This window comes from Dermacentor andersoni, chromosome 3 (genome assembly GCF_023375885.2).
Source record: "Dermacentor andersoni chromosome 3, qqDerAnde1_hic_scaffold, whole genome shotgun sequence".
Lineage (NCBI taxonomy): Eukaryota > Metazoa > Arthropoda > Arachnida > Ixodida > Ixodidae > Dermacentor > Dermacentor andersoni.
This window is the reverse complement of record NC_092816.1, coordinates 201,102,381-201,128,303: the sequence shown is the minus strand read 5'-3', so window position 1 is coordinate 201,128,303 and position 25,923 is coordinate 201,102,381. Positions and strand designations below refer to the sequence as shown.

At 45.5% G+C, this 25,923-nt stretch overlaps 1 protein-coding gene across 1 annotated transcript; it reads right to left on the bottom strand.

Moving 5' to 3' along the window:
- Positions 1–742: 742 nt before the first annotated feature.
- LOC140216604 (multidrug resistance-associated protein 1-like) lies at positions 743–25,713 on the bottom strand. Its single transcript, XM_072286979.1, has 3 exons — positions 25,422–25,713; positions 7,641–7,849; positions 743–955 (listed from the first exon to the last, which is right to left on the bottom strand). Exons 1-3 carry the CDS (start codon positions 25,711–25,713, stop codon positions 743–745), a joined length of 714 nt encoding a protein of 237 aa, XP_072143080.1.
- Positions 25,714–25,923: the final 210 nt, after the last annotated feature.

Genomic DNA, 25,923 nt, shown 5'->3' with positions numbered 1-25,923 from the left:
CGTACTCCTCGCTCTGATACGACGCCGTAAGCTGAATGCACTGCCATTTCGGTTCCACCGTTATTCTAGAGCAAGAAAGTTTTGCCTAAGCAATTGCGTAGCTTAAAGGAGCGCAGATTACATAAAAAAAGATACATTGTGGGGTTTCACGTGCCGAAAACACGATCCAATCTTGAGGCACGCCTTAGTGGAAGACGCCGCAAATTGGGACCATCTGGGGTTCTTTAACGTAGACAGCACAGCTTAGTAAATTGCGCCGCAGAATCTGCAAGCCTCCTGGTTCGCTTGTGTGTTTGAGAGAACCCACGCAACGGCAATGGTAGTGAGAATATTTCGCTGATGGTGACGCGTTTTTCGTGAACTGCGAAGCTTTTTTAATAAATTTGCTGGTATGCCTTTGCTTCATACGTTCTTGCAAAGGTATGGTCAACGAGAATTTTCTGTGCCATACTTTAATGTTTAAGCGCTGAAGACGCAGTCGCAAGTCCTTTGAAGACTGGTTCTAGGAAATATTCAAGTAGCGATTTGTTTAAAGTGAAAAAATATACCCTAATATGTGTATTCAGCGCTATCACGTTTAACACTACCCATTTATGAACAAGGATGAGCTCAATCACAGCCTACTTTTCAAGGTGTATAGTACACATGCAGTTTTTCCTTCAAAAGATTGAAAGCAGATTTATCAGCCCAGATCTCGCACAATTATTAGCTACCTGTACGTAAGGGGTTACATAAATTGCTGCTAAGTTTGCCGTAGCACAGCTGTTGCAAGCACCAAATTTCTCACCTTATTCTTCAGGATCCCATATGGACCCAACACTTCACGGAATACGCTTTTGGCCACAGTAGAGTCAAGAGCGCTTAGCGGGTCATCCAGCAGATAAATATCGCTCTCGCTGTACACGGCACGCGCAATGGAGATACGCTGCTTTTGCCCACCACTCAGATTTGTTCCCTGTAAAGGTACAATGAAGAACAGTAGTCTGAGGCAGTTCTGAAAGAAATTATTGGGAAAATAGGTGCGCTACTTCTACGGTTATAAAAATTGAACGCACTGTGGTTGAGAGATATGTTAAACGATCTTAATGATTCCGGTGTTATGAATTCTCAAACCATCCAAACAGCCGACAAGAAAAACAAAACATGGAGATGGATGAATGGCAGTTCCTCGGGTTTCCAGGGCATCTTCCTTAAAATTGCATACCCAAATTTTGTGCAGGGAAGATAAGCACATGACAACCATGTGTACAGAAAACCAACTTTGTAAAATGCTTTTTTCTGAAAGGTTCTATTGGGACTTGTGGCCGCTTCTTGTCGGCGTGATGTTCTCAAAGGTCTCATCAAATTGCCACAAGAGAGCGGCCAAGGTATGACGCAGTGAAAAGTCTTTGCTGCTCATGTTCACTCAACACGATCTTCCCACTCATCCTCAACGCATCTGTCTCTCTCTCTCTCTCTTGCCACTGCCATCTCCCAGCCTCAATGGTGAGTAGCAGGCCAGAACTTTGAATCTGACCGACTTCCCAGCATTCTGACTCATAATAAATGTCTCTCCCATACACTGAAACGAATATCATTGTAAATGAGAATTTTGCTGGGGAGAACTTCTGATGCAGCTTAAGCGATAACCGCAACGCGATGGCTTTTGAATGTGGCCTCGGCCGTGCCATCACATTCCGGATATGTCTACTAACGAAGTAGGCGCTTCACTATTATTCAACATTTTAACCCGAGTTATCGACCCGCCATGAGTCATAGCTGCTTCTCTTTAAGGCATTTTGAGCCCTAGCATAATGAACGCGACAATTGCTTATTAGCTAGTGCATTCTTCCTATGTCCAGTGCTTGTCGTGGGATATTAAAAACAGTGGATCCGGACTGTCACATTTAGCCATATTTTTTACAATATGCAATTATATAATATTCCTTATAGAAACGGATAGTTAATTTCCTGAATAACGTACATTGAAACACTTTGCGATAGGAAGAGTTAATTATCGATACATCAGGCACCTAAATGTGAAGAGGAAACCACTTCCTGGTAGACCAGTCTTGCCACGCGGCTTGTATCAGGGCGTTAAGAATGTCGAGACATATGCAACAATCAACGTACAGCGAGTTCTGATTTCGTGGGATCAAACTCCTCTCATGATGACATCGCCAAATACACAAAGTGCAAAGCACATTTCGCAAACTAAAAAGCATTCCCAGATTTTTCAACGACTCGTTCGACACTGCTATTCTTGTAGGCAGAGAGACCGTGGTGCTTTTCTATGGTTTCCTTGCGTTGTTCCGGCTTGTGGCTTGATGAGATGATTGTTCACGAACTTGTTCCTGCACCAGAGCAGATCTGAACTAAACATTCCGCGTTGAGGAGACCGGGCAATGTTTGTGTCTAGCGCCGTTTTGCGAAATCCCATAGGAAGCAGTTTAGTTTATTGTTCGGTTTATATTAGAGCGGCATATTCTGAAGACACTGTGAAGAACTTTCGTCAGACAGAACCGGACATTAGAGTTAGTCTTGAGGTTGGCCGCATACAGCTCAATAGAAGGCAGCCCTAATCTACCTTTGCGCATCTGTTCATAAGATGCCAATCCAATACTGTAGAATCAGCAGCTACAGTGCTCAGGCAGCCTATAACGTAATACTATTCCCATTTGTTTTTATTCCAATCTCCTGACGTCAAATTTACGTAAATACCGACGCAAACATCGGATGACAGCCCGCAGCGTTGTTTGAGAAACCCAATAACACGGGCGTCTCGTTTATAGGATGTCACTTTCTTTTGATTTCAAAGCGAATAGCACTGCCTCCATTGAGCACTTTTTCGTGTGGAATTGCCTGAGAAGAGGCGATGAGCACGCTCAAAGGGAGAGAGTTTCGAGGGGGCGAAGCTAGCGCAGTGGAAGTAGATTGGTTGAAAACTTTATTACTCCACCTAGCTGGGGTGCCCACCTCTTACCCTACACGCAGGTAGCGGGGGGGGGGGGGGGGCAGTGAAAGTAGATAGCCGGATGGGAGGGTGGTGCCGGCGTCTGCGATTGGAACACTTCACCTTAATTAGCTTGCGGTGGCTGGTCGAAAATTGCGGCGGTGTGCAACATAAGGTTAAAAATGCTGGTTAAACGGATCCCCAGCAGGGTAGATTGGAGAGAGCTATGTTGTATACGTGCCACAATGTCTCCATAACGTTATACGGACACACAAAGTCTTATATTATACGAAGATACATGCATGGTCCCCGGCAGCTCCGCGCAGCCAGTGCTACAGCGATTGGCAGGTAGCCATCATCTATTCCTTTTGGAACGTAGTAGTGTCCGGCTATCAAGAAAAGAAATTTCACTTTTGTTCGGCATATTAATGCGTCTATGATGCGTACACGTCTCTTTGACGCGGCGACTTGTGGTTTTGTGATGTCGCGTGACAGGCAAGCAGAGTGGGCGTAGACCGAAAGCCTTTCACCAATAGCAATTGGTGAAACGATGCCTTTTTCGCTAGTGGTGAAAAAGGTGTCGAATCAGAAATTATCATTTTTCTTTCGTTCGGTCTAATGATGCATGATGAGTATGCATATATTATAACTGATTGGACGTATTCGCAATTTTTGTGACGTCGGGTGGCAGACAGGCGCAGAGGGTGGTGATTCGAACATTTTCGTACCGACCGTGAAGGGCTGATTGCAGAATTGAAATAGAAAAGTTTGGAGTAGCTTTAGGTTATAACGCCCCCCGGTTAATCTAGTCACACCACGCATGGAGCATTGCCACTATTTCTTTTCCTTCGCACGCAACTTCACGGCGCAAATGACTTTCGATTATACGAAGAAAACAAATTCGTCTGGCATACAGATCAGATCTGCGTCGTTTCGCTGGCCGAACAGAAGCGCGCCGCAGCGCCCTCTTTAAAATTACACAGCTGTGACCCCAGTATTGCGGATTACAGCTTGGAAATGAACAGTCACCTATGACGCAGTCCAACCACTATGTGCTATTAATTTCGAAATCGGCTATAAGAATTACGTAAAGCTTAGAACAACTGTGGTGCGCAAGCGACAATGGAAACGAAGGAATACTGCTTTTTAATGCGATAGCGTTAAGGGTCCCTTGTCGCAGAAAATTCGGAGCCGCCGCCGCGCGTCCAGCGTCGACCGCCGTTTCGCCAAAAATCATTTCCAACCACGCATACCCAACCACGAAGACCCTCAATGTAGCGCAGGCATTTTACTCAACTAATTTTTCAAGGTAATATACGGCAGAAAAAGCGCATGGTACGACTTACACACAACCTACAGACATGATAGCGTCGGATTGTACTTTGAATATACGAGAAAACATAATTCACTTACGCGGAAACTCAAAATACGAGCCCCTCTTCTACCGTTTCTACAAGACACAGAGCTGCCGGGTTCCTTGCAACACCTCCAGATGGCGCTAACCCCCACCGCATCGCAGCCAACGTAAGCGACCGCTTTTCTGCCAGAAAGCTCGCCTTCGTGCATAGCGTTCGCCGCCAACGTTTCCCGGTAAACATTACGGTTACATAAGCTCCAGTTACAGGGAAGCATGACCAACAGTCAGGGATCTTTGAATTCTATGGCGTTCCGCTCTTAAAGGCGAGGCTTAGAAGTAGTCGCAATTTTTCGGCCTTTTCTGTCATCTTGCTTTCCATGGCTGCGATATAGCTCAGTAGCGCAATGCCAACTGGCCCAGCAGTCTATTTTCATGTCTAAAGAACCTAAGTAGTACATGAACAGTACCTTCACATACATTGTTTATTTTACTAGAAAGCTGGAATTGCAAGTATAAAAATCACCCACAGCCCACCGTGTGCGTAGACACTTCTTCCCTCAGGAAGGTTTTTACCTATATTATCAGCACCGCTAGTTGTGGCTATACATCGTTAGGTGCGAGCGCGGCAGATAATTTTGTAGATTGGATCCGAGACTTGCTTCTTGAAATGAAGGCCGAGCCTTAAGCTGCAGATATCCACTTATAAAATTATATTATTGCATTCATTTGTTCAGGAAAAAAAAAAACTCTCTTCTGTACAGCATAGTACAACACTAACAGACACCCTTTGTTAGAAGTTCTCATGCATCTAAAAAAAACTTGACAGAGAAAAAAGATACACAGGTACATACATGCAGTCTGGCTGGACGTGCAGAAATTATTTATTGTACTACCCATCTCTGATTTGCGCTGAATAAAATGAATTATAAGGCTTTATGTCTTGGGATCGAACACACAACCTCGTGTCCAGCAGCAGAACACTATAACCACTGCGTCACCACGACAGCCATTGTGCATAATACTATATGTTCATGAAACACGGCAGCATTTCGAAGCCTCTTTGCTGCTCACAGGGGCGATGGGCACTGGTTATCGGACATAATTTTTGGTCATGACCAGCACGCAGACAGCATGGTCAGGCCCCCGAAAAGCAAGTGAGAAATATTGCTACGTGCTACTCGAAGAAGATGATGTCGACCCTTGTATTTACTTGGACGTACCCAGAAGCGGCCACTGCCTGATCAGATAACGACCACATACCTTGCTGGATCTTGGGTAAATTCCACGTTGGCCAGTGCTTACTACCCTTGTAAATATACCATGTAAATAGCCTCCCTACGCTTCTTCCACGTAACAATATTTTGTCGAGTTCATGCCACACTGACAGTGCTGATAAGCGTGAGGACTTAATTTCCTGCCTAATATCCTAGGGCAGACTTTCCTTCTAATGGTGACGTAGCTTACATGTAGTTACAATAATTTTTGCGCCATACTTGCACGCAGGACAGTGGGCTTACGTGAAGGGGAAAAAAAAGACTGCACTACTCTGTCCTAAAATGCTGGTGTCGTGGCAAGTGGCAAAGTAGATGAGTTAAAAAGAACGGCCACGACCCAATAACAAAAAGTTGCGACTTGAGGGCATTGCTTCAAGGAAGATGCTCAAAAAAGGTCCGACAGATCAGAAAAGAAGTTGCATAAACAAGATTGGCCTTATAACGGCGTACCGAAATATGTACCGGATACACGCGTTATTTTAAAAAAAACTGTGCTAAAGGCCCCAATAATAGTGCGCCGACAGTATCATGAAAGAAGTGAAAGAGAAGTGGTACATGAAGTAACTGATGAACCGGCGAACTTACGCGTCTTCACAAAAGAAAGAAGAACCCGGTTCCACGCGCATGGCTCCCAGCGGCCGTTGTCCTGGGGCCGCTCCTGCCAAACACTGCCTTTGGACGCCGGATTGCGCGTACTTAAGATACCCGCTCGCCCCCGCCCGTGTTTCGTGCGCATGCGTGCATTGTGGGAGCGTATGCTACCCTTATAACAGGTTTGATAGCGGCGACCGCACTGTGAGTGGAGCTCTACAGAATACAGGGAAAAAGGTATGAAAAACCTGAATTCTACTCTTGATATCGACAGACGTCTTCAACGGAATTTTATTTTCCAAACAAGGAACGAAGCAGTAGACAAACACCCGTGTAAAAGAGATGATATGCATATCCACACTCAAAAATGTACTAAAAATCAGGAGTGATGTGGGTCTGCTGTTTTTAGATCAGTGGCAGCTTCAGAGAACGGATATGCTAGATGATGGAATAGTATATATTCCTTGAAGATGCAACCAGGTTTCCTAGAGGACGAGACCGCATGGCGTCTAGGTACGCACGAGCCAACTTCAACGAAACTCATAAATTCTGCTCGTGAGTTGAAACAGTGGACTTGAAAACAATAAATGTTGAATCATATGTCAGGAGGCTAGCTCAAGGAACGTACCTTTTCTCCCACTTCCGTCATATCACCCGCAGGCAAGATGCTCAAGTCGCTTAGCAATTGACATTTCCGCAAGACCTGGCCATAGATATCTCGGCGCATTTCCTTGCCATAAAGGATGTTGTCCCTTATAGACATGTTGTGCACGTTGGGCAATTGCGGTACGTAGGCCATGCAACCCTGAAAAAAAAAAAAAGCTGAAATTCAGCTGCAGAACAGATTACGCAATAGTAGCTCTTTGAAAACACAGCTGTGTCACCAAACTGTGGCGAAGAATTTTATCTTCTGTATTGTTTGTAGGCATTATGCCTGCTTCTATGAAGCGAGCTTCTGCCACAGTTCCGAACATTTGAATGTGAGCACCTCTGAGTATCATTAAAACCTTTTATATCAAGTTTGCCGTTCTGAGTTCACCACACGTGAAAGTAAGGCTGGAAAACCAAGTAGACTTTATCATTTGCATCTTTTCTTGACACCATCTTTGCCGAGCAATTTTACTATTATACACGTCTATGCTTTCTGTCCACTCATGCAAGTATATTACTAGCACTTTGCTGTACCCTATAGATGGAAGTCCAAAATACGAGGACTTGAACAGTCAGTCTCTTTAGGCAGAATAACTAGGAACAAAATTCCGGCCATGGACCAGCTTGACACGGTTGTGCTAGATTTGGTTACGAGGACTACCAGAATATGTTTTAGGTAATATACACACATGGTTTGTTACATTCGAAAGCCTTTTGTTCCGGGACTGTTTCTTAGAACTTGGAGAATGCCAAATGTTCCCAAGAGTCTTGATGAGTTGATAAACCTGCAATGCATTTCCGCTGAGTTATGCGCATTAATATTCTAATGAAGGAAACGTACGGAGGTAGTCATGGTGCCATCGACCATTTTCATGTTCCGTAGAATGGCGGACAGTAGCGATGACTTTCCACTTCCAACGAAGCCGACTATGCCGATAAGTGAGCCTGGTTCCACATCCATTGAGATCTCCCTCAGGTGAAGCTCGTCGGTTGCTTTTTCAGTGTTACCCCACGTAAAGGAGCATTTTTCGAGCTTTACTGCCCCTGCAGGTCACGCGAGAACACGAGAAAAACAAAGCATTTTATTCACACAGCCGCTATTTTTCTTCACTCATTTGATCATTCAGCATTACTATTTACATAATTAAGAACAAATCATATGTGAGTGTTTTAGTGAGGAATTCACCAAGAGAGACAGCTCATCAATATTAAGGCTTCAAGTACGTTTGGTCTCAGCTTAATCAGAGCTTGACGTGATTATATGCTAAATATCATCGGTCCCCTTCGATGAAATGCTTCGCAAGGCATTATGCTTCGTTGAGTTTCCAAGGTAATACACTTCATGGAACGTCAGCAACTTCCACGGAGGTTCGGTGTGGCAGAAGAGTATCAACAGAGGCTTTTATAGTCTTCACACAGGAGCAGAGTACAGCAAAACACCCGTTCATTTGCCGACTGCCACTATGTCTTACACATTCTCTGAACATGCCCCTGCTCTGCTGTACTATACTGCTTTTTTTTTTTTTTTGCAGAGGGAAACCTATGCAAACTACGCCAATGATGACCTGTGCTGCCTAGATAAAAATAAGTCCGGCTGTTAGGGCTAGAGAACCAGACCATCAAGGCTGCCTCCATTTTGCTACCGAAGTTCTGGAAAGTACGTGCTTTATTTAAGCATGAATGCTTTTCTCAGTTTATTTTGTGCAGTGTCCGAAAAAAACAAATCTTGGGAAGACCACGGCAAATTCCCTGATTATCTAAAAGAAGAACAAAGTTGAGCAACACTATAGGAAAATAAAGGTTTTTGTCACCACCACCACTCAAGATTGAAATCATGCCACTTCTGTATTTGTGCAGGTCGGAGCCGTATGCGGTAATCCCTGTACAATGGCCAAATCTGTTCTCTGGATAGGAGAAGCGAGTGTGTAACATTCAGATGTGCACTCAGACAGTGTTATCGTATTGGCACATATGTCTGGGAGCGATCAATACTGCACTTTCAAAGATAAAGTCACATTTTTGTATCTTCTTGGCGTCATTCCTGATATCAGATACTGAGATATACGTAAATGAGGTTGGTGTTGCGCAATCTCAGAGATCTGAGCAAGCTGAAGTTTCTGCAAACAGAAGAACCATTCAAATACGAGTCCAACAAGAAGGTACGAATGCGTTGTCAGCTTGAGGACTTGTTCAATAGAGACGGCTTCCTGCAATCGAACAGAGCTGTGCAGTGTCGCGACTTGGTATCTGCCGTGCACAACAGCATGGAACACTTCATTAAAGTAAACGTATCTCTTAATAAGCTTCCAGTGCAATTTTTGAGAGACAACTGACGCACTGACTCATGCGCACGTGCCTTGTATTTATTAGGTCGTAGAAAATGCGCACTAAATTATAATTGCTAAGAAGGCCAAATATAGATGCATTTCACTCTGACGATTATACTGCATAAGGGATGCAAGAAATTTCTTTCAGAACAATGCTTTAAAGGCTATCTCCGGCAGAAGACAGCGTGCTCAACATGGACACAGCGTGCACAAACTATATATGGGAACGTTACATTTGAAAGATGTTCCTATTACGCATTCAACATACTTGAAGCGCATTCGGCCAGCCATTCTTAAAAAGCATGCCTGCTGTCAATTTTCACGAACCATGAAACGAACACCTGGGGCCCTACAACATAAAGCTATTTCAATATGTTACTATTCCAGTCACCTGACGTCAAATTTGCGTAAGTGCTGATGCAACGATCGGGTGGTGACCTGCAGGGTTGTCTGAGGAGACCATTCGAACGCTCTCATAATTTTTTTGGCGGTAACCTTTGTTTGCTTTAAAAGCGAATAACATTGCCTACACTGAGCGGCTTGACTTATCTAATTGGCTGACAAGAGGCAAGGTGCACGCTCAAGTGGAGAGGGATTCTATAGGGCCGAGCCAGTGCACTGCAAATCGATAACCCGATGAAGAGGCTGGAGCCGACGGCGGCGATTGGTCCGCTTTCCCTTACTTAGCTTGATCCGTCTGCTAAAAAATTGCGATGGCATGCAGCATGAGGTTAAAAATGGTGCTAAAACCAGTCCCCAGAAAATAATAATTGATAGAGCGTGGTCGTAAACATGCCGAAAATGCTTGAGAACTCGAGTTTTATTGTACGCAAATAAACTCATGCTCTCCGGCAGGTGCGAGTAGCCAGTGCCTGAGCGATCGGCGGCAGCCATCTTTTATAAGGGGCAGACTGCGGCTATTCAGAAAGAAATTCAGTTTTGTTCGGCATTATTAATACATCTTTATCGCGTACACGTCACATTGACGCGGGGAGTTTTCGCGGTTTTTTGACGTCGCGTGCCAGGCAGGTGAAGTGGGTGAATCCCTAAAGCTTTTGACCAATAGCCGAGGTCTAATGGCGAAAAGGCATCGAATCAGCAATAACTATTTTTCTTTCATTCGATCCAGTCATGATTAATCAGTGTTTACACGTCATATCACATGGGGAGCTATCACGGCTTTCGCGACGTCGCGTGACAGACAGGCGAAGTGGGGGTGGTCCAAAGAAGTTTTGGCCCATCGCGGAGGGCTGATTTCAGAATTGGAATAGAAAAGTGTGGAATAGCTTTACGTTATTGCACCCCTGCTTACGTGACGGCATACTGCAACTTTCACTGGGATGCTTTCCAGTTAATACTCAAAATTTGCAGTGAAAATCCCATCTGAAGTGTCTTGCAATGTGTAAGACCTATCAAAAGCATGAGTCTCATGAAGGACGACGACGGCAGATGCTGCACGACGAGGGAAATGACACGACACGCTCGAGGGATGGCGGAAGAGAAAAAAAGCGGAAAACATGAGTGAACATGAAGCTGCGGGTACATAGGCGGTTCGAACGAGGCAAGGAAGTTCGTGAAACGAGTCCCGAGAAGGGTTCCCGGGGTGTACCGGTGGGAAGCCTCGTGACGGGCCATTGAACCAAGGTCCTGCCGTGTACTGTGCGTGGCCTGTTTCCCTGCTCTCAGGGTTTCCGTGCTCTCGGGATTTCGGCACTACCAGGAATCCTGAGCCACCACCCCAGCGGCTTGTCGCCGTGTCACCGCCACTGCCTACCCAACCCAAGCCGTCTCCACCGCGTACGGAAGGCCAACGAAAATTGCAACCACACGTGAGCGAACTAGGTGGGACTGTATGCCGTGATGCCAGGATATCGCGCTTTAGTGGGCGAGGGAAGACAACTGTGCAGTGTGCAGGGTCTTAGGATTTGGTGTATTAGATGACAGTCTCAATTTGTGCTAACTGTGTAGCTTTGTAAGAGCGCACTGTTGCTAATTGTATGTCCACCTGTGCAACTTGTCCGACTATCGCCTTCGAGTCTTTCCTCACCGCAACTAGCGTCAACAAACGTAACGGTCCACATTATTACCCTAAAATTAATATATCGAGTATATTTTCAAGTGTTTTTCTTTGGTTGCCCTATCATGGCGTCCACAATTGTAACGCAGCGCCTAAAATGCTTCTACGCAGTCAAGGTCAACAATGGCCAACCATTCATCACCCAGCAGCATATCCACTCGGTCAAGACCCACAACGTTGTGGTCAGTAGTTACCAAAGTAGATAATCCGCAACTATAATCCGTCGCCTCAAACACCGCCACACTAAGCGCTGCTTAGTGAAAAGGCTTATAGCATGGAAGTCACCTTGATTCGCAGGAACACAAAATAAATAAATAGATAGATAAATGAATAAACAAAAATATAAAACGAATAGTTGACATCAACTTTTATTTTGCCCCATTGGTATCTAGCGCCGTTTGCAATATGCCTATGCTTCAGTGCTCATTTTGGCGTCTAATTTCCTTAGGCCTTCATCACGGGATGCTTTTTGCTTCTTTCTTTCTGCGCTTACGTTACAACGCTATCCAATAAAAGTATTAAAAATAACGTTTTGACAATTCTCGTGGAGCAAACCAATGTAGCGACACATCGTTTTGCTAAAGGCGAAACGCGTCATGTAGAAGGTATCTATGCAGCCGGGATCCTATCTTGCACTTCGATGACGATCATTATATTGTGTCATGACATCAGATCGCATGTCACGCCATTTGCGCAATTTATGCCATGAAATACAACACGCTATTTATAAACGAGAAGAAAGGGGGTTAACCGAGGGGCCCGATCTTTATTAGTCATATCATAAGAAGCTAACAAACACTGACACCCAGGACAACATAGGGGAAATTACTTGTGCGTAATAAATGAAGTAAAGAAACGTTAAAAAAATGGCAAGAAAAGTGGATGAAAAAACAACTTGCCACAGGTGGGAACCAAACGCACAACCTTCGCATTTCGCGTGCGATGCTCTACCAATTGAGCTACCGCGGCCCGGTTATAGGCATAGGCATAGCGATTCGCGACCCATGCTGCAAGATTTACATCGACTGCAAAAATATTAAGCAGCAAATATACCGTCGTATTCATTGAAAAGTGCATGTGTGGGGAAGTTTTTATAAAATACAAAATGGTTTAGTTGATTAGACTTGCATCACATCTTGTTTATTCTCGGATATATTCTCCGATATTCTCGGAGGAATTAAGACGCCAAAATGAGCACTGAAGCATAGGCATATTGGAAACGGCGCTAGATACCAATGGGCCAAGATAAAAGTTGATGTTAATTATTTGTTTTATATTCTTATTTATTTATTTATTTGTTTGTTTGTTTATTTATTTTGTATTCCTGCGAATCAAGGTGACTTGAAGGGGACGTGAAAAAGCACGTGAAATAAACAAGCAACTTATGGCGGCTGTCGCTGCGTTGCATGCTCATTTTCAACGCGGCTCTCGGATTGACAATCAGCCCTATCCAATGCCTCCCTGGGAATTCACCAGCATCACACCTAATAAGGCAACGAAGTTACGACGCAGCGATACAACAGGTATTATTGACGAACACAATATCGTCGACGCATCATGCGCTAACACCTGCAAAGTCAAAACGGATGCTGCCATTCTCCCAAACAGCGGAAGGACATCATTCCTGAGTACTACGCATAATTTCATCAGCGGCGACCAGCGCTATTTATCAACGGAAGCCAGTGCTCTAGTAATGAAACTTCAAGCCATCCACGACGCTGTTCAAGATGCGACATCTAAGCTGCCTACCATCAACTAACTAGATATCTTCACTGATTCTTTAGCGGCTATTCAGGAACTCAAGAAGGTTGATAAGGCGATGGAAATCTGCGAGACAATACCCACTATGAATAGTAAAACAGCTACTTGCGTCAAGGTACACTGGATTCAAGGCCATTCATCGAACCCTCACAACATTGCTGCTGACCAGCAGGCACACTGCCCTCCTAATCCTGACCTTCCTCCTATTCCCCTCCCACCTCAACTCCTTAACTCGCTCGGAGCCCGTAAAAATTTTCTCCGGCAGGACACACGCGCTCTTATCACACCGTGTGTCTGCTCCCTCCCCCTTCACCTTACTAGGGTGGAGGAAGTTGTGCTTAGCAAGCTTCGGGCCGGGGTGGCCCTTACACCGGCTGTTATCTCAAGGTGTATCTGGTCGCATTTACCACTGGGTGGTGCGTGTCCATACTGCTCCGATCCTGTGATGGAAGCAGATGCATACCACCTAATATGGACATGTACTGGTTTAAAATCGGAACGCTCGCGTCTTCTACTGCAAGCCGGCCTCCACTACAGTGTGACAACCAGCTATGACGGATACATGACAACAGATTCCACAGAACACTGCTTCAATTCATACACAACACAGGCCTCCAGACCACACATACAATACACATATACGCACCAAGAATTATGCCTTAAGAAGAAGCTTTAGCTCGGGTGCTCCTATCTAAATACAAGTAAAAAAAGAATTCGTTTTTCTGGGCAACCACTGCACCAAATTTGACGAGGTTTGTTGCATTTAAAAGAAAAACATAAATCTAGTGACTGTCCGTTTCGAATTTTCTACTTATGTTGTCAATATTTTATTAAAAATTGGCAAAAATCGCAAATTTTCAGAAAACGAAACTATCAAGTTTACAACTCCGTAACTCAGCACGAAAAAATGATATCGCAATTCTGTGCATTGTACCTAATAACACATCTAAAGCGGACAAATTTGACATCTTACACATGAATCTCAAAAAATTTATTATTATGTAATTACAACTTTTGCAGAACCCTCGTAAACAACGTAACAAATTCACGTAAGATGTAAAATGACATATGAAGTTCGTCCGCTGTGAATGTTCTAATGGATGCCGTTTACAGAACCGCAATATCTGTTTTCGATGCAGACCGATTAATTTGTAAACTTCGTGCTTCTATTTATTTGAAACTTCGGAATTTTTAGAATCTTTTTAACAAAATTCAAGCCCTAAATCAAAATTCCGCTTCCAACAGTCACTAGAATTAAACTTTCTCTCTCAAATGCAACAAACTTCATTAAAATTGGCCCAGGGGTTATCTCAGAAAAGCGTTTTTGCGTCTTCACATGTATTTGAATAGGCCGCGTCGGAGTTGGGCCGAAGCTAAAGCTTCCTCTTAAGGGCAAGTCTTTATCGCAATTAAAAAAAAAAAAAAAAGGTGCTAGCTTGAAGGTTTGTCCGAAACGAAGGTGATTTTATTACTGCCAAATTCAACAAAAGAAGTTGAATAGTCGTGATAAATGGCTAATAAAGAAAACAAATTACGTTCTAGAGCTTTCTTTGCTAAAGTTACGGTCGAAATACAAGGCGCGCCGTAGTCGGATACTGTGGGTTGACTTTGACCGCCTAAAGTACTTTAACATGCATGTAAGTATAAATACGCGAGCGCTTCTTAATCTCACGCCCCCCCCCCCCCCCCTCATACTGCAGTCACCGCGGCCTGGATCGAATCCCCGACCTGGAGCTCAACAACGTCGTGCCAGAACCGCTAGGCAACAGCGGCGGGTATGGCGAACTAGGTGTTAAACAATCCGATATCTGAATTCGTCGACATGGCTAGATTCACTTCTCTAACTAATCCGCCAACAGAAATGCAACTGCAATATCATCATCATCATCATCATCATCATCAGCCTGATTACGCCCACTGCAGGGCAAAGGCCTCTCCCATACTTCTCCATCTACCCCGGTCATGTACTAATTGTGGCCATGTTGACCCTCCAAACTTCCTAATCTCATCTGCCCACCTAACTTTCTGTCGCCCCCTGCTACGCTTCCCTTCTCTCGGAATCCAGTCCGTAACCCTTAATGACCATCGGTTATCTTCCCTCCTCATTACATGTCCTGCCCATGCCCATTTCTTTTTCTTGATTTCAACTAAGATGTCATTAACGCGCGTTTGTTCCCTCACCCAATCTGCTCTTTTCTTATCCCTTAACGTTACACCTATCATTTTTCTTTCCATAGCTCGTTGCGTCGTCCTCAATTTAAGTAGAACCCTTTTCGTAAGCCTCCAGGTTTCTGCCCCGTACGTGAGTACTGGTAAGACACAGCTGTTATACACTTTTCTCTTGAGGGATAATGGCAACCTGCTGTTCATGATCTGCGAATGCCTGCCAAACGCACCCCAGCCCATTCTTATTCTTCTGATTATTTCACTCTCATGATCTGGATCAGCAGTCACTACCTGTCCTAAGTAGATGTATTCTCTTACCACTTCCAGTGCCTCGCTACCTATCGTAAACTGCTGTTCCCTTCCGAGACTGTTAAACATTACTTTAGTTTTCTGCAGATTCATTTTTAGTCCCACCCTTCTGCTCTGCCTCTCCAGATCAGTGAGCATGCATTGCAGTTGGTCCCCTGAGTTACTAAGCAAGGCAATATCATCAGCGAAGCGCAAGTTACTAAGGTATTCTCCATTTACTCTTATCCCCAATTCTTCCCAATCCAGGTCTCTGAATACCTCCTGTAAACACGCTGTGAATAGCATTGGAGAGATCGTATCTCCCTGCCTGACGCCTTTCTTTATTGGGATTTTGTTGCTTTCTTTATGGAGGAGTACAGTGGCTGTGGAGCCGCTATAGATATCTTTCAGTATTTTTACATACGGCTCGTCTACACCCTGATTCCGCAATGCCTCCATGACTGCTGAGGTTTCGACTGAATCAAACGCTTTCTCGTAATCAATGAAAGCTATATATAATGGTTGGTTATATTCCGCACATTTCTCTATCACCTGATTGATAGTGTGAATATGATCTATTGTTGAGTAGCCTTTACGGAATCCTGCCTGGTCGTTTGGTTGACGGAAGTCTAAGGTGTTCCGGATTCTATTTGCAATTACCTTAGTAAATACTTTGTAGGCAACGGACAGTAAGCTGATCGGTCTATAATTTTTCAAGTCTTTTTTTTTTAAGTCTTCAAGTTTCAAAGACTTGAAACTGCAATATAGGTAGTTTCTAATCGATTGCTTTCAGTAGAGACATTTCGTACGCGTTTCCACCTATGAAGTTTATGTTAAATGCTGTCCATCTCTTCCAGCGCCACGCACCATTCACCCCCTCTACAAGTTCTCGTACCAGAATATTTCAACATGCTCTTGGCGTGGAGGAGCGTCCCTACGCAATTTCTTTAATATTACTCCCTAACGGAGGGGGGGGGGGGGCAATAAAGGATTTCCTTGGTGGAGAAATTCGCTGCAACAGCAATACCTTTTTTTTGTAAGCTGTCGCTGAAGAGATCCCTTAGCTCCGCAGGTTCACCGGCTGTGCAAAATGTAGCAATCCGATTCAGAGCGAGAGAAGACTGAAAGCCAAATGGCGAAAAAATATTATCAGTGGCCCGGTAGTGAACACAAGTGCTATATTTCTTTAAAATGAACTGTATTTAATTTATCTCTATGAAAGATGAGAGGTTTCAAGCAACTTGATCACAACCTGTGAGGAAAATTTACGCAGGACCCTGTTATTTGAATGGTCATACTTTCATAAACAATATTATGTAGTAAAAGCAAAATGGGAATGACAAATAGCCTCTAGTAACGTCTCGTGGAATGTTCTTATGTCCAGAAAGAGTTTTCATCAAATATTGCTTGTCAAGTGCAATTTTTTTCTTTGTATGACTGTTGAAAGCATGAACTATGAGCTTGAACCCCTTCACATCCTATTGCCGCCGGATTCTGAAATAGTTACAGTTATTTGGTTATTTATGTGCCGCCAAGTTCCTAGAGAGCATTGCATAGGGAGGAGGGGGAGAAGTACAAAGTTATCACGTCCTGTAAGGAAACCCTCAACGAAATAACACCAACGAAAAAGAAAATACAGATTTAAATTTGGTCAAAGGTAAATACAGTAGTGTAACGGAACCATAACGACCAATTTAAGATATCACTCCTATATAAAGCAGCGGCAACGAGAGAAAATGGTATATGATTCTAAAGGAGTGGGAATAACAAAACATAAAATGAAATAAAGAAAACCATTCATTTAATGCAAGAAGACAGGCCCACGCCAAACGCCATTAGAAATATACGCAACAACTATGTGAGTGGGGCAATGACAACTCTGGCAGGTGCCATATAGTCTATGTGGATGCTTCTATCGGAGGACCAGAGGAGGAGCCAATGTTCACTACGGCGTGGACAAATATGGAAGCAACTGAACGGGGCAGTAAACTCCACCTCACAAGACATGTAGTTCAGAGCTCTACGGCAGAACTATATGCCATCCTCGATTTTGCCAAGCGTGCTGAACACACTGCCAACAAATTTCCAAGAGATGCTAAGCACGACTACAAAGTGTTTACGGACTCTCAAAATGCCTTTAGAGCTTGCCCGAACACTCGCACAACCACTGCTGTGGTCCAACAACTCCGCCTCCACGTGCGTCGTCTGCGTGACCAAGGTCATGCTTTTCAGTTACACTGGTACCCGGGGCACACGGGTATACCAGGAAATGAACGGGCCCATCGACTAGCGCGCGCCACGCTACTATCCGCGTTGTCGAAACCGCCCGAACAATTACTGTACAACGTACCTGAAGACACGGAAATGCACAGTCAGTGGTACGATCCCATGGAAGCAATAGCCGAAGCCAAGCGCCACCGACGCAGCTATCTCTTCACTACGTCCAGTCCCATGAACATTCCTCCCTTTCCCTCCCAGGCTGTTACTCGTCGGCAGCAGGTTCTGCTCCGGCAGGTACAGACTGGCACCCTCCTTACTCCCTTCCTCGTGCAGCGTTTTCGCAGAAAGGAGGACCCTCGTGGCCTGGAATGTTCGCGTGCGGGTACCTGCAGCCCCTGCAACACGAGGGCGCACCTCGAACACTTAATCTGGGACTGCCCGCTGTATTCTGGCCCCAGGCAAAAAGCCCTTGCTTCGCTCCCAACGGAATGGCGACCAACCTCCCTACAGACCTGGGCGCTAGCGAGACACTGGAGTGTTGCGACCGCCAACGAGCTCTGGCGGTCACTGTACGAATTTCTGGATGGTCCTGAGGCTCCAGCCACTGGGACCAGGCTTCTTCATCTCGAGCGTACCAGCGAAAGCATCAGACCCTATGATATAGATAATTAAGTCTCCAATTATTTCCCTTACCTCCTCACTCCCGCCACTCCCCAAACCAGTTCACCGCAACCCTTTAAGGGCGAAAATGTGAATAAAGACGTGTAAACAACAACATCGCTTCTTAATAAACTGGAAAGAGATTTGGACTTCGAAGTTAGTCGAAACATCTTTAAGAAACAGGGAAAGAAAGTATTATTAATGAGTGTATCCACTTTTACTTTATCCAATTAAACAAAAAAAGTCCTTGTATTTTAGGTATCTTTCTTTATACTGTCTGCAACACATATTGTTAAGTTGATTATAACACTGTGCATACGAAGCTCTCGTATTTGTATTGTTAAGAAGCGTACACATTTTCAAGAGGGAATTGTGAACATAAAATTTTGTTGTTCTTTTTGTGTAAATGAAAATTGACACATACTGCGAACTTTTGTTACTATGTATGTATTATGTTTATGTGTAACCGGTACAGAGGCCACTGTCACGTATTGCCAAACCTTTAGCTTCTGTACATTTCTTAGAGAAACAAATACAATAAAAATAAAGAATGTGAATCTGAATCTGAAATATATCCACGAAACATATTGCCGCCATCGAAACGAGTCGTGAGGGGCCGTACTGCAGTGGGACTCCTCTCGCGCTTTTTTCTCTACACGCTGCGCCGTCTAGTGGCGCAACCGAGGAGGCCGCGCGTGGATTCCGAGACGTGGAACGTGACGCACCGGTGGCTGCTAGCGCTGATAATTGTTCCCTCGCTTGCCGCACACTCAGTGGCACATACCTAGTGACCCAAGTTGGCGAGACGTTCAGTGAAGAGCAGCACGTAGTCAATGCATTCATAGCCAGCTCGATGAAGCGTTGGCGTGAAAGGCGTTTGTTGAAAAGCGGCACATACCCATTGCACTAGCGGCGCAAACTGATAATGCATCGGGTTGCTGTCATTGAGGAATCCTTGCAGCGTAGGTTCAATTGCGTTCTGCATCGGATAATTTACGGGATCTTTTTCGTCAGTGTGGAGTAAGCACATTCCCAGTGGCATATACCTAGGTACCCTAGGTTTGCGTCAAAGACGTTCATTTAAGAGCGGCACTCACTCAATGACCCCACACCTGCTTAACCAGTGACCGAAGTTGGCGTCAAATAAGCTAATTGAATACAAGCAGAGACCGACTGGCACATGCCTAATGCTCCCAATCGACGTCAAAGAATATTCTATAGGTGCTGCCTACCCATTCCCGCATCTACAGGGACCCATGCCGATGTGAAAGATCTTCGTCAATTAGAGGCACATATGTGCACAGTGGCACACGCACAGTAACCTAAGTTGATTTGCTAGTTCGTTTCGAATCCTGTCACCTGGACGCAACAGCCCGATGTGCGAAGCATTCGACCACGGATTTCCCAGTAACCCCGGTAGGCGGGCAAACGGTTAGAAACAAACATAGATAGATAGATAGATAGATAGATAGATAGATAGATAGATAGATAGATAGATAGATAGATAGATAGATAGATAGATAGATAGATAGATAGATAGATAGATAGATAGATAGATAGATAGATAGATAGATAGATAGATAGATAGATAGCCCCCGCAAAGTGCGTTAAGTACCACAAGAATGCTAACCCGTTAAGCATTTTAAAAGTATGGCGCAAAGTGTTCAGGTGGTAAATGTTGATACTGTGTTTTAACAGTGATGCACTCATATAGGATTAATATGAAGAAAGTATGAGCCTTACCGCCTTATTCTGAGCTGACTCTGTTGATGCAGTACCAGTATTACCAAATTACCAGTACTTGGACGCCCATTATCTGCGCACACTATACCTAAAACCTGATGAGTAATTTGTAAGTGTGAAGCTTTGTTTCAGTGTTGGGAGAATACAAGCGGCGTTCGACTAGTCCCAATTTCCGTAATGTCTTTTTGTTATGTAGTTTGTCCATGCCAAGTTACATCGGCAGGTTATCTTTCAGTGTTATGGGCGAGTATTACTTGGGTACAGTATTTCGGTAAGAAGTACTAAGGATGCATTTCTCTGGTCCACGTGCTGGCCGGCCTCATCCAATCCACTTTTTTGCTCTGGAGAGTTTCCTTTTTGGCCGTACAAGCACCTACAGACTCCGTTCGTACAGCAGAGATTCTAGAAATGGCAACTGTCAGTCGCATGCTGCTGCTCCCTCAGACGCGCACTTTCTTTAGAAGCAGGCCTTATTTGTTTGACGGCAAGGCACTTTCTGGACTTTATCCCGCCTACAGGAGGTAAACAATTTCCAACAAGGCGTTGCGTTGTCTCTTGCAATAGTCGAAGCAAAACGGCAATAATGTCCTCAAAGTAACTTCCTTCTGGTATAAGGACTACGGCGCGCAAGTTTTCGTCGTAACATGTTGTGAGTTTCAATACACGAAAGCAGCGTTCCAAAATTTCACAGCCACTCTTCTTCGAGAACTTTGACAATTTGCATTTGCAAGTCTTTCTCAACAAGTGCTTGCTGTAAATGTACGTGTGGCATCGAGCGGTTGAAATGGGACTAAACCCTTATGAACTCTAAGTTTTATAGGAACCTTACATGGTTCTTGTTATTTGGTATTTTCTGGCACAAGTTGTGAGTTGACTACGTTAACTTTTTGGATTATTTGAATCTGCATAACATATGCTACCCAGATAAGCAATTTAGAAAAATGCCATTGTTTTAAAGTGTTTTTTTTAGATTTTTTGGCAGTACTCAAAGTGTTAAATAAATGCCAAGGTAATTGAAACTTCGCACTTTTTCTATATTAATATTTATTCGTTAAGGGCGCAGGGCTAGTAGTCAGCGTATAAAATTTCATAAGCTTTGTTTTTGGTACATTGACGTCCATTTGCCAGATTTGACACCACTGACAGGGTTCTATGAAGTCCGCGTGTAAGCTATTTACATTTTCGAAAGGTAATATTGTGACCGAGGCAAGATGTAGGTGAAGGTTGCATTTACAAAATATTTACAAAGAAAACTAGGGCAAGAAAGAAGTCTGATCTGGCCCACGTGCAAGCGACGTCATTGTCGTTTTTATCGCTCTGCCAAACCTTGTGTTCGGAGAGCGATGAAAACGATGATGTTGTCCCTATATCAATCGCTTCGTAACTTCACCCACCGGCGGCGGAAGCACCGTTCTGGCGCTTGCTACGAAGGGGAGGAGCTAGATGGGCAATATGGCTTCAGCTGGGAAACATCAACAACAAAGTTGGTAGCAAGAAGGCCGAATGAGGAGCGCCCAGCGGTATAATCCCATAATTGACATCACCGTGTTGAGGCGGCACCTTCTATGAACCGGTGTAAAGCAGGAGGAGCTCCCCTGATAGGCCAATGCGGCGGCATGGTACCAACAGGAGGATCAGAGAGCGAACCGTGATGTGAACATTTTTGTGTCGGCTGTCTTAACGGGTCTTTTGGGAGCATTGCGAAGCACATAGTAGGTGACGGGCAAGTTGACGAGCTGCACGGTCTCGACCAACAACGTCACCGGCGTAGTCAGTAGGCCAGTGAGGAGCCGATGGAAGGAGAGTCTAGAATGACAGTGCAGGATGACTACCAAACAGAAAATAAAACGGGGAATATCCAGCGGTGTCATGCCGTGATGAATTGTACCCGAAGTTAACAAATGGTAACGTGCTCTCCCAGTCACGGTAAACAGGTGAAACATACATGGCCAGAATCTCAATTAGCGTTCGGTTCAGGCGCTCGGTCAGTTCATTCGTATGTGCTTAATAAGCGGTGGTGAGCTTATGTTCAGTGGAGCAGGCACGAAGGAGGTCAGCTACCACTCATGAGAGGAAGTACTTCCCGCTACCGGTGATGAGCTGCTGAAGGGCGCCATGATGTAGAATTACGTTGTGAAGGAGAAAGTCAGTGACGTCTGTGAAACAGCTTGTCGGCAATGCGCGGGTGATTGCGAAGCGTGTGGAGTAACCTGTCGCGACCGCAACCCATTTATTTCTGAGAAGGATGCCATGAAAGGGCCTAAAGAGTAGCGGCCGACGCGGGAGAATGGCTCTGCAGGGGTTATCAATCGGTTGTTCCTGGGCTGCAGGCAGCGCTGAAGGGTGCTTTCGGCGTTGGTAGCGTTCACAAGCTGCGACGTAGTGGCGCACAGAACGGGACATGCCAGGCCAGAAAAACCGACGGCGGATGCGGGAGTTTGTAAGCGATACACCTAGGTGACCGTCTGTTGGTACGTCATGAAGCTGGTGACGAACGCCGGAGTGTAGATGGCGAGATAGGACAAGCAGAAGCTCTGGACTATCGGAACTGAGATTACGACGATACGAAACGCTGTCGTGTAGCTCAAACAGGCTAACAGAATAGTCTGGTGATGAAGCTGTTAGAAGGTTGATGATGAGCCGCAAAGATGCGTATCGTCGCTGTTTGGTGGGAATATCATCGGAAGCAAGGATGCACTGTACGCATGTGTCTGAGTCAGAGTCAATGAGGTCGGAAGCATCGAAAGATTGGCGTGACAAGCAGTCTGTGTCTTGGCGCAATCATCCAGATTTTTAGTGCACAATCAACACTTATTGTTGGAACCACAGTGCCCAGCGGCCGAGACGTCCACACGGATCCTTGAGCGGAGAGCCAGCAGAGGGCATGATGGGCGGTAATCAGTGAAAAAGTTAGGCCAAACAAGTAAAGTCTCAATTTGCTGACAACCCCCACTAAAGCCAGGCACTCGCGTTCAGTGATGAAAAAGTTTCACTCTGACGATGAAAAAAGCGAATGCCGTAGGTAATGACACGTTGCTTGCCGTGCTGTTTTTGGCCAAGGACAGCCCCAATTCCATGGCTATTGGCATCGCTGCGAAGTTCTGTTGGCGATGAAGGGTCCAAATGGGCGAGTATTGTTGGTATAGTCAGTAAACGGATGAGGACAGAAAAGGAAGGTGCTTGTTCGGGTCCCCACGCGAAAGTAACGTCCTTCTTCCAGAGTTAAGCGAGAGGGTGGGCGATGTCATGAAGTTCCCGACAGAGCGACGAAAGTAGGAACATAATCCTACGAAACTCCGTACGTCTTTGGCTGAGCACAGCACGAGAAATCGTTGTACTGCTCGTACCTTGTCGGGGTCTGGTTCAACAACCGCAGTACTCACAAGGTGACCGAGCACAGTTACTTGGCGGCGCCCTTAACAGCAATTGGCAGAGTTCAGCTGAAGATTAGCTTGGCGGAAGACGGCAAGAATGGCTGATAAACTGGTGAGGTGGATGTTAAGCGTAGGCGAGTACACAATGACATGTCTAAATAGCCTAGACAAGTAGACCACTTTTATCCCCAAAGTAGAGAGTCCATCATACGTGCGAAAGTAGCTGGGGTCCGAACGGCAATGCCTTGAACACAGTCTGAACGGCAATGCCTTGAATCGTTACAGGCCGTCTGCCGTAAAAAAGGCTATTTTTCCGCGGTCCACATGGTCGACTAAAATCTGCCAACAGCCAGGCCCAAGATCAATTGACGAAAAATATTTGGCTCCATGAAGGCAGTCGAGGGCGTCATCGATGGGAGGCAAAGTCTAGACGTCTTTATGTGTTACTTTGTTCAAACTCTGATAATGAACGCAGAAATGCGAGCTGCCATTCTTCTTTTCACGAGAACGACAGGGGAATCCCACGGGCTAAACGAGTCTTGAATCACGCCATTTGTAATTACTTTGCCGACCTCGTTTTGAATGACTTGGTATTCATGTTGGGATACGTGATATGGATGCCGGCGTATACGGTTGGCGTCACTAGTGCTGATTCGATGAGTCACGGCAAATATTTGGCCTAGAGGGCGACCGTCAGAATCAAAGGTGTCATGATAGGACGCCAGAACGCGGCAGGCACCTTGAGCTTGGGTCCGAGTCAGATCGGAAGCGATCATCTTGTGAGAGACATCATTGAGAGACAAAGCAGCGAAGTTGGCGGAGCAAGAAGGCGGCGAATCATCTGCATCCAAAGCGGCAATCTTGCAGGGATCAAGCGCAGAAATGGAGGCCAGTGACGTGCCTTGCGGGATAGCCTTAGTAAAAAGGCTGACGTTGAGAAGGGGAACAACTACCCTATTGTCAGTAATGGAAACAATGGTGTGAGCAAGGGCGACATTGCGTGATAACAGAACGTTGATAATCGGAGACATGCCGCAGACACTATTGGGAGTATAATGCGAAGACGCCAAAGCACCGTATCCAGCAGCTTGAGGTGGTAAGCGAGCGTGATTGCGAGAAAATTAGCGAGGTGTCGTGTCGGCTGGGATATCGGGAAGATGGGGCAGCTCAATCTGAAGAGCACCGGTCGCACAGTCAATTAGGTAGAATGACTGAAAAAAAACTGAGCCGACGATTAGGTCATGGGGGTACTTTTCAATGACGGCAAATATCCCTGAAGTGAGTTGACCAGCAATGCAGACGTGGGTGGTGCACACGCCAAGAACGGAAGGAGTCCCTCCATGAGCGACACGGAGGACACGGAGATCTGCACTCATCGCAAAGATGTGCGCCCCAGTGTCGATAAGCACAGAAATAGTAACGCCGTCAACATCAGCGTCTATCAAGCTTCGTCTAGTTGGCAGCTTCCGATGAGGATTTGTCGTGGGAGTCGTCAATGGAGCGTCACCTCCGGACGCTGCCCTGCTGAGTTTTCCCAGATAGACACTGCAGGGCTCAATTGGGACGACAGGTGGCGAGCCTGCGGTGAGCGAGACAACGGGCAACGGCTTGGAGGCGAGAGTGAGTGGGGAAGTCGCGGCGATGGGAGCGACCATTTATCCCTGTGGGAGCATTGGCGTTGGGCAAATACAACTGCTTTGAAAGTGGGTAGTGGTTGCTGTAAGAACGGCGTTAAAGAGTAGACAGCGTCCGAGGCGGCTAGGACCAGTGGGTTGCACAGTAAGGGGCGACGTGTCCAATACGGTGACAAGTAAGCATATCGGTCGATCGTCAGGGGTTCTCCACACGCGTAGCGAAACGCTGCTCTCAATAGTATGAGGGCGGACGCTATAAAGTTTGTGCTGAGCTGGCCACGGTGCACATAGAGTTAGTGCTCATGTTCGCGAGATTCTGCCGGATAATGGCTTGGATGAATGGAGTCGTAATTCAGCTCGAGTTACCGGCGTGAGCTGGGGCAGTGGTGACGAACTCAAGCTCGCGGCGTACAGTCTGTGTCACCTGATCTGGTGGAAATGAGGGCTGTGCTGCTGTGTAGTCTTCGCAAGAGGTCTTTGCCGCCGTGTTGCGAAGACGGGCAAAGGCGTGGCCAACGCGTCGGCTTTTAGCCAGCTCAAAGCGCCGGTACTCCTTTCTAATATTGTCTACTGCAAATAAATTTGTGCATATTAAAAGGTTGAACGTGTCGTCGGCGATCCCTTCATAGATATGCCCATTCTTGTCGTCCTCTGGCATATCGGCATCGGCCTTTCGACATAGCCATAACATGCCTTCAATGTACGAGACGTAAAATTATGTAGACGACTGCGCACACTACGCCAGTAGCTTTTTCGCGGTGATCTTCTGGCCAACGATCTCCCGAAACAAGTCTCATAGTTTTTCTTTGCAGGAATGCGAGCTCCCCATCTCAGCTTCGCGGTTATTGAACTATATTTTGCAATGCAT